Source organism: Entelurus aequoreus, linkage group LG01 (assembly GCF_033978785.1).
Source record: "Entelurus aequoreus isolate RoL-2023_Sb linkage group LG01, RoL_Eaeq_v1.1, whole genome shotgun sequence".
NCBI lineage: Eukaryota > Metazoa > Chordata > Actinopteri > Syngnathiformes > Syngnathidae > Entelurus > Entelurus aequoreus.
Window position 1 is genome coordinate 31,840,449 of NC_084731.1, and position 14,250 is coordinate 31,854,698.

The 14,250-nt window shown below is 41.6% G+C and overlaps 1 protein-coding gene across 3 annotated transcripts in view; it reads left to right on the forward strand.

Annotated features, from left to right (window-relative positions):
- LOC133650471 (arf-GAP with GTPase, ANK repeat and PH domain-containing protein 1-like) overlaps positions 1–14,250 on the forward strand; it is a 75,021-nt gene that overhangs the window by 14,147 nt on the left and 46,624 nt on the right. For all 3 annotated transcript variants that reach the window (XM_062047740.1, XM_062047750.1, XM_062047760.1), the window contains 2 exons: positions 13,941–13,999; positions 14,090–14,177. In XM_062047740.1, coding sequence (XP_061903724.1) covers positions 13,941–13,999; positions 14,090–14,177 — 147 coding nt within the window. The remainder of the gene's footprint in view (positions 1–13,940; positions 14,000–14,089; positions 14,178–14,250) is intronic.

Sequence of the window (14,250 nt, forward strand, 5' to 3'; positions counted from 1 at the left end):
TAACCCCTGTGCCACCGTGCTTGTCGGATTATATCCTCAGCCACCTACTTTGCAGCTGAGAAACATGATTTATGATCTACAATAAACTTCCAAGGAGCAGGGAAGCGAGGAAACAGCAGACCACTCGATGATGTAAACATAGGGACACATGGTAGTGATCACGGCACCGCTATAAATAGTTTGTCTGCGTTAGCGTTTATAATAACAATATCACTAATACTTGGTTAATAGTCAAGTCACGAAATGTAAATGGAGTATATTTGGCGCTTTTTGAATGGTTATTTATTGGGTTTCATGTGCGGAATAGTTGAGCTCCCATTGGCTCCGCTGTAAGCAGACTTTTTACGTTGATTTAATATTTAGAATGTTGTTGTTTTTTTACCCATCCGTCGTCATGTCTCTCATAATGATTGTGAACGATAGGCAACATTTAAAAAAAAGTGCAGTTCCCATTTAACATACAACAATAAGTCACTTATTTCTTAATAGGTTATATCGATCAAAATCAAGTTGTGTGACGGACAAGGTAGGATGTAAGGAAGCGCTGAATAATTTGTCAGGAGTAAGTGGGACATGAATAATTAAGGTTGGGGAGACACAGAGCTGTGTTCATGCAGAGAAGAACCTACTACTTCCTGTTCATCAGCATTCACATGGAGCCACATCAAAACGCTGTGTACACTTATCATTTTCACATGTTATGTCATAAACAACCCACGTGTGAAATCAAAACTGCACGCACATACATAAACACATAAACACACACACTCGTGTGCTGTGTGTGAACAGGTGATCCTTTCCATGCCTCTCGCACACGCGGCTGCATCCGAGTGAGACTGTTCATTGTATAGAGGCCTCGGCTTGAGGCTTCTGCAAAAAGGAGTTGCCATGGCAACAGCCAGCTGTGAGAATTGTTATGTGGTCGGTGGTGTGACGCTGTCGGAGGGGAGTGTGCGGGGATTGCCCAAAGATGGACGATTACCAGTGGGAGGACCATCGTCCATAGAGGGTGGGGGGATTTGGAGGTAGATCGTGTCCTCGACAGTGTGGGTGTTTAGCACAACGTGACAGAAAAAAAGACCTTCAGTGTGTGTGTGTGTGTGTGAACAGACTGTGAGTCATCTAGGACAACGATGGTTTCCATGGTCACATAATTGTTCACCTCTTAAGCAGAATTGTCCAAGGTCCTCCTAAAACTTTTATACGGCGACAATGACAAAACATTATTAACGTGCCTGACAAGTCAGTTTGGCTCAATGTTTTAAAGCACTTAAATCTTCAACTTTATTCCATCATCACCATGCAGCTCTTCTATTTCGTATAAATGATAAATAAATGATAAATGTGTTATACTTGTATAGCGCTTTTCTACCTTCAAGGTACTCAAAGCACTTTGACAGTATTTCCACATTCACCCATTCACACACACATTCACACACTGATGGCGGGAGCTGCCATGCAAGGCGTTAACCAGCAGCCATCAGGAGCAAGGGTGAAGTGTCTTGCCCAAGGACACAACGGACGTGACTAGGATGGTAGAAGGTGGGGATTGAACCCCAGTAACCAGCAACCCTCCGATTGCTGGCACGGCCACTCTACCAACTTCGTAGAATCTTTCAAGGCTGAATGATGATGGATCAGCGCTTTTCAAAGTTGTGAGGCACCAGCATCCCTGTAGGGGGCCTGAAGTTAGGCGCCGCAGCTCGAGAAAAAAAATTAACTGAATATATTTATTTCACCTATAAGAAACAAGACCAAGCAAAATGATGGGGCATAGAGCACAGTCCAAGTAGAGCACATTTCTTCTTTTAAATACTACTATATCATGTAAATATGGTAAATGGGTTATACAAACCCCGTTTCCATATGAGTTGGGAAATTGTGTTAGATGTAAATATAAACGGAATACAATGATTTGCAAATCATTTTCAACCCATATTGAGTTGAATATGCTACAAAGACAACATATTTGATGTTCAAACTGATAAACTTTTTTTTTTTTGCAAATAATCATTAACTTTAGAATTTGATGCCAGCAACACGTGACAAAGAAGTTGGGAAAGGTGGCAATAAATACTGATAAAGTTGAGGAATGCTCATCAAACACTTATTTGGAATATCTCACAGGTGAACAGGCAAATTGGGAACAGGTGGGTGCCATGATTGGGTATAAAAGTAGATTCCATGAAATGCTCAGTCATTCACAAACAAGGATGGGGCGAGGGTCACCACTTTGTCAACAAATGCGTAAGCAAATTGTTGAACAGTTTAAGAAAAACCTTTCTAAACCAGCTATTGCAAGGAATTTAGGGAATTTACCATCTACGGTCCGTAATATCATCAAAGGGTTCAGAGAATCTGGAGAAATCACTGAGCGTAAGCAGCTAAGCCCGTGACCTTCGATCCCTCAGGCTGTACTGTATCAACAAGCGACATCAGTGTGTAAAGGATATCACCACATGGGCTCAGGAACACTTCAGAAACCCACTGTCAGTAACTACAGTTGGTCGCTACATCTGTAAGTGCAAGTTAAAACTCTCCTATGCAAGGCGAAAACCGTTTATCAACAACACCCAGAAACGCCGTCGGCTTCGCTGGGCCTGAGCTCATCTAAGATGGACTGATACAAAGTGGAAAAGTGTTCTGTGGTCTGACGAGTCCACCTTTAAAATTGTTTTTGGAAACTGTGGACGTCGTGTCCTCCGGACAAAGAGGAAAAGAACCATCCGGATTGTTAGGCGCAAAGTTGAAAAGCCAGCATCTGTGATGGTATGGGGTGTATTAGTGCCCAAGACATGGGTAACTTACACATCTGTGAAGGCGCCATTAATGCTGAAACGGGGTTTGTACTTGTATAGCGCTTTTCTACCTTCAAGGTACTCAAAGCGCTTTGACACTATTTCCACATTCACCCATTCACACACACATTCACACACTGATGGCGGGAGCTGCCATGCAAGGTGCTAACCAGGACCCATCAGGAGCAAGAGTGAAGTGTCTTGCTCAAGGACACAACGGACGTGATTACGTTAGTAGAAGGTGGGGATTGAACCAGGAACCCTCAGGTTGCTGGCACGGCCACTCTCCCAACCCCGCCACGCCGTCCCCAAACGTCAAATATTTGTGATGTTACAAGCAGGGCAGGAATTGCACGACAGCCATGGCTCTATTTGCCTTTCTGTTTGGCCGTGTGCCCCTCGAAAAATGACAAGTGCCGTGATCTCTTTTTCAACTGCGCGATTTTCATGTCATTACGGGTTCTTTGATCAGGAGTGCGTTTAATTCTGCCTCGTATGAATCACCAAAGTCCCACACGCAGCACAGTGCTTTACAACACAAAACATCACCGGGCCAAACAAGAGTTAACTGCTCAGTGGCCTTGTGGTTAGAGTTTTTTATTTTTATTTTATTTAGCTTTTATTTAACCAGGTAAAAATCCCATTGAAATCAAATATCTCTTTTTCAATGGAGACCTGGCCAAGAGGGCAGCAGCAAGGTTACATTAAAAACAGTAAACAACACATAAAACATCACATTTACAACATTAAAACTTGCTCACATAACACATGTGCATACAGACAAGGTAGACTGCAATCCTTTCACAGAAGCTTTAAACTCATTTAATGTAACAAGGGTTTGAAGTTGAAGGTTCGATTGTAGGTTATTCCAAGTCTTCGGTGCTGAAAACCTAAATGCTTTCTTGCTCAGTTCAGTTCTTACTTTGGGGACGACAAATTGCAGAACATTCATTGAACGAAGATTGTGACTTCCTTGTTTTCTTTGTTAAAAGACAAGATAGATAAGATGGAGTGATACCCAGAATGGTTTTGTAGATGAAAACATACCAATGATTGAGGCGTCGAGCACATAAAGATGTCCAGTTAACCATTGAGTATAACACGCAATGGTGAGAAAGGGGAGCGCAGTTGGTGATGAATCTCAGTGCCCCGTGGTACACACTATCCAGCTTGTGGAGACAACCAGCAGTAGCATTCATGCACAACACATCTCCATAGTCAATAACAGGTAAAAAGGTTGTTTCTACCAATTTCTGTTTCACAGTAAAAGAAAAGCAAGACTTGTTTCTATAATAAAATCCCAGTAAAAGTTTCAGTTTTTTTTCAACCAACCTGACTAAATCCTTAAAAAAAAATTACATTAACGACAAAATAGAGGAAAACACAAATAAGCCACGTGAGCTCTGGAAAATTCTCAACAACCAGCTTCCTGGTTGCAGCCAGAAACTTAAAACAAGACTCACCAACATCAGCATCAAGGAGGGTGACTCCCTCATTACAGACAAAATGGAGGTAGCTAGCAGACTTAACATCTTTTTCACCAGCATAGCCGCAACTCTTGTCAACAAGCCACCACCACTCTGGTCGCTTTGGTGTAGAACACATTAAAGCCTTCTACAGAAAGCTAGGAGTATCCAACAATGATTTCAAATTAGAAATGGTCACAGCTGATGAGGTGTTTAAAAAATTGAGCGCGCTCCACCCTAACAAGGCCACCGGCCTTGATAATATTCCCCCCAGATTCCTCAGGGACTCTGCCTCCATCATTGCCCCGATCATCACGCACATAATAAACCTATCAATTACACAAGGCCAAGTACCAAAAGATTTTAAGATAGCAAGAGTAACTCCCCTCTTTAAAAAAGGAAGCAAATTGGAACCTGGCAACTACCAACCTGTTTCTATTCTCAGCTCCATTTCGAAAGTAATGGAGAAAATAGTTTACGAACAGGTCGATAGTTACCTTGCCACTAATAAACTCATGTACAAATTCCAATCCGGCTTCAGAACTAACCACTCCACTGACACATGTCTTCTCTATCTGACCGACCACATCAAACATGAGGTGGACGCGGGCAAATACTGCGGCATGGTCATGCTGGACCTTCAGAAGGCCTTTGACACCGTTAACCACGCTATACTGTTGGATAAGCTCAGAGCAATCGGATTTAACAAAACCTCATGGAGCTGGATGCAATCTTACTTGGAGGGGAGGGAGCAGGTGGTAGAGGTGAACGGCACCGTGTCTGTCCCCCCCCCCCCCCCCCCTCTCGGTGAGCTGTGGAGTCCCCCAAGGCAGTATATTGGGACCTTTACTGTTCCTAATATACATAAATGACATGTCATCGGCATGCGACTGTGAATTGTTTTTGTTTGCGGATGACTCTGCCCTGCTGGTATCCGGCAAGGACAAGTCACAGGTGGAGAAAATCCTCAGTGCTGAGCTGTGTAGAACTTGCACCTGGCTCGCTGACAACAAGCTATCCATACACTTGGGTAAAACAGAATCCATCCTGTTTGGGTCCCACATCAACCTTAAGAAAGTCAATGACTTCACCATAAAAGTGGGTGACATTGTTATCACCAGGAAAGATGAGGTCACCTACCTAGGTTCCATTCTAGAGGCTAACCTTTCCTGTGATAAAATGGCAACCAAGGTAATCAGAAAGGTTAACCAACAAATGAGATTTCTCTACAGAATCTCCTCTCTGGTCAACAAAAGCACCTTGTGGATTCTGGCGGGAACTCTCGTTCAACCCTTTTTCGATTACGCATGCACCTCCTGGTACCCTAGCACCTCCAAAACCCTCAAATCTAAACTCCAAACATCTCAGAACAAGCTAGTCAGGTTTCTTCTAGACCTCCACCCCAGATCCCACCTCACTCCTACCCACTTCTCTAAAATGGGCTGGCTCAAGGTGGAGGACAGAGTTAAACAACTTGCACTGAGCCTAGTCTATAAAATCCACTACACCTCCTTGATACCGAAGTACATGTCAAACTACTTCCTTAACGTAAATGACCGCCATAACCACAACACCAGGGGGAGCTCCACTAACCACGTTAAACCCAGATTCCGAACTAACAAAGGTCTTAACTCATTCTCTTTCTATGCCATATCAATGTGGAATGCGCTCCCAACAGGTATAAAAGAAAGGGCATCTCTATCCTCCTTCAAAACCGCACTAAAAGTTCACCTCCAGGCAGCTACAACCCTACAACCCTAAACTAACACCCTCCCCGGATTGCTAATAATCAAATGTAAACAATCAAATGCAGATACTTTTTCTTATGCCTTCTGATCTCTCTCTCTCTCTCTCTCTCTCGCTCTCTTTCTCTCTCTCTATATATATGTCCACTACTTGCTGTCCATATCCTACCCCCCACCCCCTCCAAACCCCTGATTGTAAATAATGTAAATAATTCAATGTGATTATCTTGTGTGATGACTGTATTATGATGATAGTATATATGATAGTATATATCTGTATCATGAATCAATTTAAGTGGACCCCGACTTAAACAAGTTGAAAAACGTATTCGGGTGTTACCATTTAGTGGTCAATTGTACGGAATATGTACTTCACTGTGCAACCTACTAATAAAAGTCTCAATCAATCAATCAATCAAATTAAAAATCCTAAATATTTAAAAGCAGATACTAACATAATTTGTTGCCCATTTCTTGTTAAAATGTTCTCACACAGTGCTGATTTTACAGTTTTTGATGTGGTAAAGAACATACACTTTGTTTTGTCTGCATTTAAAACCAGTTGAAGATAGCAAAGTTTTTCTTGTACTCTGTCAAATACATATTGTAGATATTTAAAAGCCTCAGCAGGAGTGGGTGCTGTGCAGTATATGACAGTATCAGTGACCTAGATCGGTAGGTCGTGAGTTCAAACCCCGGCCGAGTCATACCAAAGACAAAAAAATGGGACCTGTTACCTCTCAGCATCAAGGATTGGAATTGGGGGTTCTACCCCCTTGTTCCTCCTGGGGGGTGGAACAAGGGTGTGGGTCAAATGCAGAGGGTAATTTCACCACACCTAGTGTGTGTGTGACTATCAGTGGTACTTTAACTGTATTTCTACTTTAAATCTAGCGCACACAGCAGCCTGTAATCCTGATGTGGGATCTCAACCGAGGATGTCGTTGTGGCTTGTGCAGCCCTTTGAGACACTTGTGATTAAGGGCTATATAAATAAACTTTGATTGATTGTAATCAGGATGTGCGAACTTCTCGGACTCCTCAAAGCCCAGCGCACGAAAGGAAAAAGTCGGAAGGTAACAAGGTTGATACATTTGTTAAAGCATAAGAATACAATAAATCCTCAACACATAACATGTAATTCAATGTTCATATTTAGCAATGCGACAATGTGTGCAGGTTTTCTCCAAACCACTCGACCACGCTAGTTTAACGTGAATGAAAACCGCTTAAAGAATCCACTCCTGTCCGTGCGTGCACTAAAGAGTATAAAGTTTAAAGCATGGCTTATCAACACGGACTGCTGCCAAGATTCATGCGGATGCTGACCATGTATAAGGTTATAATGACAAGGACTGGAGAGGAAAATCAATAAGTATCTCCGAAAGTGGTCGGGAATACATCCAAGCTTCACTGCAGTAGGTCGCTGTATAAGATCAGGGCAACTGTTTCAACTTCCTGTTTCATCTGTGGTAGAGGAATTCAAGGTAGCCAAGTGCAGTCGTAATGACATACAGAGACTCCCAGGATGAGCTAGTCAGACGCGCAGGCGTTATCACAAGATCAGGATGTAAGTGGGCAGCTCATACATCTGTTGCTCAAGCCGAAAACATCCCGAAGCTACGCAACATCGTTTGATCCCCAATGCGTAGGAAAACAGGGTCTTAAAACTTCTCATGTTCAACAATAGCAGGAAAGCAGGGACTAGTGACAGAAGAGCCATGATCCAGGAGGAGGTATGGGACCTGTAGGAGGAAAGACGGCGGTCAAGGGCAGTGGAGTTAATTTCACAAGGAGCCTGGACCAAATGGGACCTCCCACAGAGGAAGATCACCTGGTCCGACCTCTGCAGACTGGAGCCGTTCCGCATTTCTTTCCTGCAGTGTATGACACACTTCCAACTCCAACAAACTTTCACAAGTGGGGTATGAGAGAGGACCCATTGTGCAAGCCTTGGGGCGAGAGGGGCACCATGGCACACATCTTGTCCGGATGTAAAACAGCTGTCATTCAAGTGAGGTACAGATGGCGCCATGACAAGGTACTTAAGACACTAGCTAACACCTTAGAGCAGGAAAGAAGGCAGAAACACCAACCCCTTCGGACAACAGGAATCCAGTTTGTAAGGGAGGGAGAAAAGCCACTACCAACACCAACGAAAAGAACCAGTCTGCAAAAGGCTCAGTGATGGGAAATGAAGGTCGATCTCGGGGAAAAGCTGCAGTTCCCCAGATTGTCCTGACAGCCCTAAGGCCGAATGTGGTGCTGTGGTCGGATGAAGTGAAAAAATAATAATTCTAATAGAACTTACAGTTCCATGGGAAGAGGGGTGTAAACAGGTCTTTGAAAGAAAGAGTGCCAAATATCAAGACCTCTTGCACGAATTTAGGGAGAAAAATGGCAGGCGTGGCTGTTTCCGGTCGAGGTCGGCTGTAGAGGATTCCCTGCCCAGTCGGTGTGGAGGACGTTAAATACCTTTGGAGTCACAGGTAAAACAGCAGAGAGAGCATCGTGCTTGTTATGGAATGGGAGAGAGGAGTTAAGGAGGAGGAAATAGACAGTGACTTGGCCACAACTGCCGGCCCGCCATTGGGTGTAGCGGTAAGGGTCGAAACACCCAGTGAACGATGGGTACCACCTGATGACATCAACTCCCCATGGCAAAGGCTTCATTCACTTAGGTGAATGTAGGAGACGTATCTTTGTAGTCAAGCCCCAACATGTTATCGTCATTGTGGTCAATCAATCAATCAATCAATCAATATTTATTTGTATAGCCCTGAATCACAAGTGTCTCAAAGGGCTGCACAAGGTCAAAAGCATTGTTCTAGCCAAGTACAATCTTAAAATGACAGATGCGTTACCAGTTGTTAATGGGTTAAACTAGAGCTAAATCATTGTTTAATACTGCATAAAATTCTGTTTGACAGCATAGGTTAAGGCAGGGGTGTCCACAAACTTTTTGACTTGGGGGCCGCATTGGGCTAAAAATATTTGGCTGGTGGCCGAAAACCGACTGCATGTAAAGTAGCAATATTACACATATACATATTTATGTGCACATATATACACACATTATATTACACATTTCATACATGTACAAACGTGTACATGTATATGTGTGTGTGTGTGTATATATATATACATATATACTATATACAGTATATTATATACACACACATACAATGTACAGTATATACCATATTATATAGATATTAAATATATGTGTAATGTAATTAAATAAGCATCTAAATTAATTTTATATCAAAATCACTACACTAACTTCAGTTTTTTTTTTTTATTACACTGCTGTTTTTTCTACACTGCGGTCACAATGCTATACGTCTGCATATTAATTTCACACAAAATTGAAGAGGAAAGTTTGCTAAACATGTTAAAATACAGTACAAACTACGGTACAGTTTGTACTGTACTGCCACTTAAGCACTTTGTCCAGTTTACATCTGCTGTGACAACTAGAAACACACGAGCCTCCACCAGGGGGCAGTGTAGCGTACCCAGATGTAAAACCTCTTTTGCACAATCAGCCTTTTCATATAAAGCCATAAAGGAATGGAACGACTTCACAACAAACTTGAAAAGTCTAACAGATTACTCTTCATTCACAATTGAAGTTAAAAAGTGGCTTTGGAGCAATCAAAGCTGCTCACACGGTCACTAAGATGGGCATTATGTTTGACACATCAACCTAATGTGTATTATATTTATCCATGAGAGCATTTTTATTGTAAATTGTGAGGTGTGTCTGTTAAAATCATGTTTGTTTTTACAAATGATGACAGATGTGAACAAAAGCATGTATTGTCTTTGTGTGATGATGTAAATGAGGTGTGGTTGTATTGTATATTAAGTATGTGTCCATGAAAGGGCATTTTATGACTTTTTTCTTAATACTTGTGTATGATTTTATTGTCATAATTTTATTGCATGATTTTTGTATCCCTTTAATTTAGGTAGCCAGGGACTGCAGATGGAAATTAGCTATGTAGCTATAATCTGGTACAGAACATATCTGTCTTTGAACTTAATGTTTCTGTACATTGTCCCTTCAAATAAAGACTAAACTAAACTAAAGTCATATTTTTGAGGCTAATCGCCAATACGCTGCATGTATGGACACAGACACAGACACGCATACACACGTTCCAACGGTTTTTCCTGCCACACAGCAGAGCGTTGATTGTGTCTTAAAAACAATCTTTTGTACCAAAATAACACTTCAAGACTGAACAACAACACATAGGTTCAACTACTTCGACTTTAACAACCCCCCCACCACATCAGACCCTGATGACGATGAAATATAAAGTATAAACGATAAAACATTGAATATTAAGAGTATGTGAAAGTTCGACTCCTACACTGTTTACTTTCCTGACGCCCTCTTTAAAGTTTTGTAATTAATCAGAAATATCAAGCAGCTAAAATGCGCCAAACATCGATAAGTTTGGAGAAAGTGTTTCGCATGTATCACCTATCATGCACTGTAATGGATTTATATCTGTGTAATTTTAAATTACATATACGTGTTTTATAATGTCCATAAAGTTCAATAAGCAGAAGGTGTATGATGTGCGACCGTGTGTTGACTTTATTTGTTGGCTACAGTAAATTCACACCATGAGTGGCGAAAGTTGGTTGAATTGGGTCATTTATACTGATGCTGCGCTTAAGTTATTTATAATTTAAACTTGGCAGTTTGGACACCCCTGGGTTAAAGGAAGTCCAGAGGGCAAAAGAAGCCAGAGCGCTGTCTTTATTTGAGGTGTTGTGTTCATTTGCTGTTTTTCATCCAGCATGAAAATTCAGATGCTATTTGGTTAGATTATTTATTATTATATTGATGATATTTAGTAGGAAAAACACTTATGTGAAATAAACAGCTTAATTTATTTGATTGAAAGTAATGCATATTTAAAATGTAGCCTTTAACCTTTGCCTGCTCAGTGGCCATGTGGTTAGAGTGTCCGCCCTGAGATCGGTAGGTCGAGAGTTCAAACCCCGGCCGAGTCATACCAAAGACTATAAAAATGGGACCCATTACCTCCCTGCTTGGCACCCAGCATCAAGGGTTGGAGTTGGGGGATAAATCACCAAAATGATTCCCAAGCGCGGTTTACCGCTGCTGCTCACTGCTCCCCGCACCTCCCAGGGGGTGGACCAAGAGGATGGGTCTCAAATGCAGAGACTATCAGTGTGTGACTATCAGTGGTATCAGTGGTACTTTAAGCTACAGTAATTATGACTGTGGACTTAAACCATTGTTTTATTTGATGGCCTTTGTGCCCTCAAAAGTTGACGACATCAAAGGCCAAGTGGCCTTGCCCCTTAAAATGACATGTTTCCAGGCCGGGGTACAGGTGCTGTCAACGTTTCCTTTTCAAAACAGATCAATTACACTTTTTATCGTGATTAATCACAGTAAATAACTGGATTTGGATGAATTAATTTACTTTATTTTCTAGATTAATTCATATTTATTGTCAGCATGTCACACAGAACATTTTTTAAAGGGTTTTACCTGAATGCATGTCATTTATTTGCTCAAAACTTGGTAACAGTAACATGGGCCGTCATTAATAAATTGCAGTGTCTGTTGGTTTTTTATCTTTGTCCATCATTTCCGAACAGGGTGCAAGAAGGTTCACTCTGTGCATCGTTCTCAGCATCTGAGCGTGTTTATTTATTGGTAGAATTAAATAAACGCAGTGAACTCTCTTGTCAGCCATCCAATCTTTGTCTTGGTGGACGGAGGTCGACAGAAAGCCTCACTTGTCGCTGGTGTAAAAAGAATTAGTAGTCAGGTAGTCATGCCTGAAAAATAACACAGTTACACCAAAGTGGGCAGGCAGTTAGGTCCACCCTATCTCCCTTTCTTTCCCATTAAGTATCCCTTATTTTCAATTACAAATGTTCCCAAGTATGTGCATTACTGCAGCTATTCTGACCTGGTGGGTTGTTTTGTAGTGTTTGTTCATAGTGAGAAAGATGGCAGTTATCATCAATAACTAGTAGGAGTGATTGCAGTAATTATTATACAAAACGTTACGGTGACTGTAGATTATTTTTGAGTCGTTGTGCTTATATGTACAAACCCCGTTTCCATATGAGTTGGGAAATTGTGTTAGATGTAAATATAAACGGAATACCATGATTTGCAAATCCTTTTCAACCCATATTCAATTGAATGCACTACAAAGACAAGATATTTGATGTTCAAACTCATAAATTTTTTTTTTTTTCTGCAAATAATAATTAACTTAGAATTTCATGGCTGCAACACGTGCCAAAGTAGTTGGGAAAGGGCATGTTCACCACTGTGTTACATGGCCTTTCCTTTTAACAACACTCAGTAAACGTTTGGGAACTGAGGAGACACATTTTTTAAGCTTCTCAGGTGGAATTCTTTCCCATTCTTGCTTGTTTTACAGCTTAAGTTGTTCAACAGTCCGGGGGTCTCTGTTGTGGTATTTTAGGCTTCATAATGCGCCACACATTTTCAATGGGAGACAGGTCTGGACTACAGGCAGGCCAGTCTAGTACCCGCACTCTTTTACTATGAAGCCACGTTAATGTAACACGTGGCTTGGCATTGTCTTGCTGAAATAAGCAGGGGCGTCCATGGTAACGTTGCTTTGATGGCAACATATGTTGCTCCAAAACCTGTATGTACCTTTCAGCATTAATGGCGCCTTCACAGATGTGTAAGTTACCCATGTCTTGGGCACTAATACACCCCCATAACATCACAAATGCTGGCTTTTCAACTCTGCGCCTATAACAATCCGGATGGTTCTTTTCCTCTTTGGTCCGGAGGACACGACGTCCACAGTTTCCAAAAACAATTTGAAATGTGGACTCGTCAGACCACAGAACACTTTTCCACTTTGTATCAGTCCATCTTAGATGAGCTCAGGCCCAGCGAAGCCGACGGCGTTTCTGGGTGTTGTTGATAAACGGTTTTCGCTTTGCATGGGAGAGTTTTAACTTCCACTTACATATGTAGCGACCAACTGTAGTTACTGACAGTGGGTTTCTGAAGTGTTCCTGAGCCCATGTGGTGATATCCTTTACACACTGATGTCGCTTGTTGATGCAGTACAGCCTGAGGGATCGAAGGTCACGGGCTTAGCTGCTAACATGCAGTGATTTCTCCAGATTCTCTGAACCCTTTGATGATATTACGGACCGTAGATGGTGAAATCCCTAAATTCCTTGCAATAGCTGGTTGAGAAAGGTTTTTCTTAAACTGTTCAACAATTTGCTCACACATTTGTTGACAAAGTGGTGACCCTCGCCCCATCCTTGTTTGTGAATGACTGAGCATTTCATGGAATCTACTTTTATACCCAATCATGGCACCCACCTGTTCCCAATTTGCCTGCTCACATGTGGGATGTTCCAAATAAGTGTTTGATGAGCATTCCTCAACTTTATCAGTATTTATTGCCACCTTTCCCAACTTCTTTGTCACGTGTTGCTGGCATCAAATCCTAAAGTTAGTGATTATTTGCAAAAAAAAAAAAAGTTTATCAGTTTGAACATCAAATATGTTGTCTTTGTAGCATATTCAACTGAATATGGGTTGAAAATGATTTGCAAATCATTGTATTCCGTTTATATTTACATCCAACACAATTTCCCAACTCATATGGAAACGGGGTTTGTAGTTTGCCAGGTGTAAGTTGTCATTCATAAGTGGGTTGCCTATGTGCTTAGGCCTAACTTTCAATACACCTTATAATGAATTATTCCACTTTCACAAGCGTTTTTTTCAACAAGCATCTTTAAAGAAAACACATATTTTTTTTGTCATCATGTAGCCCAGCTAACCGCTACATTACATTACTGAATCACTAGGTACGCCATCTGTACTGTGTTTGTTGATGATGTGCTTTGTTTGGTTTTAGCTGCATGCACCAGCAGCCAGGAATGGACCATCACTCAAACTGTACAAGAACTTCACCTGGTAAGATGATCTCCTCACAATTAATAAATGCACCAAAGGATTATATTTTGCCACCATCCTAAAATGTATGTGTGTGTGTTTGTGCGTCAGGCTGTGTTGGGAGGTCTATGCAGTGGGAAGTCGGCTCTGGTCCACAGACACTTGACAGGAAGTTATCTGGCACTGGAGAATGCTGAGGGTGGGTTTCAGATCTCCTAATTAACACATGTTTTTGCAATTGTCCATAACATTAGATACACCTGCCAAATCTA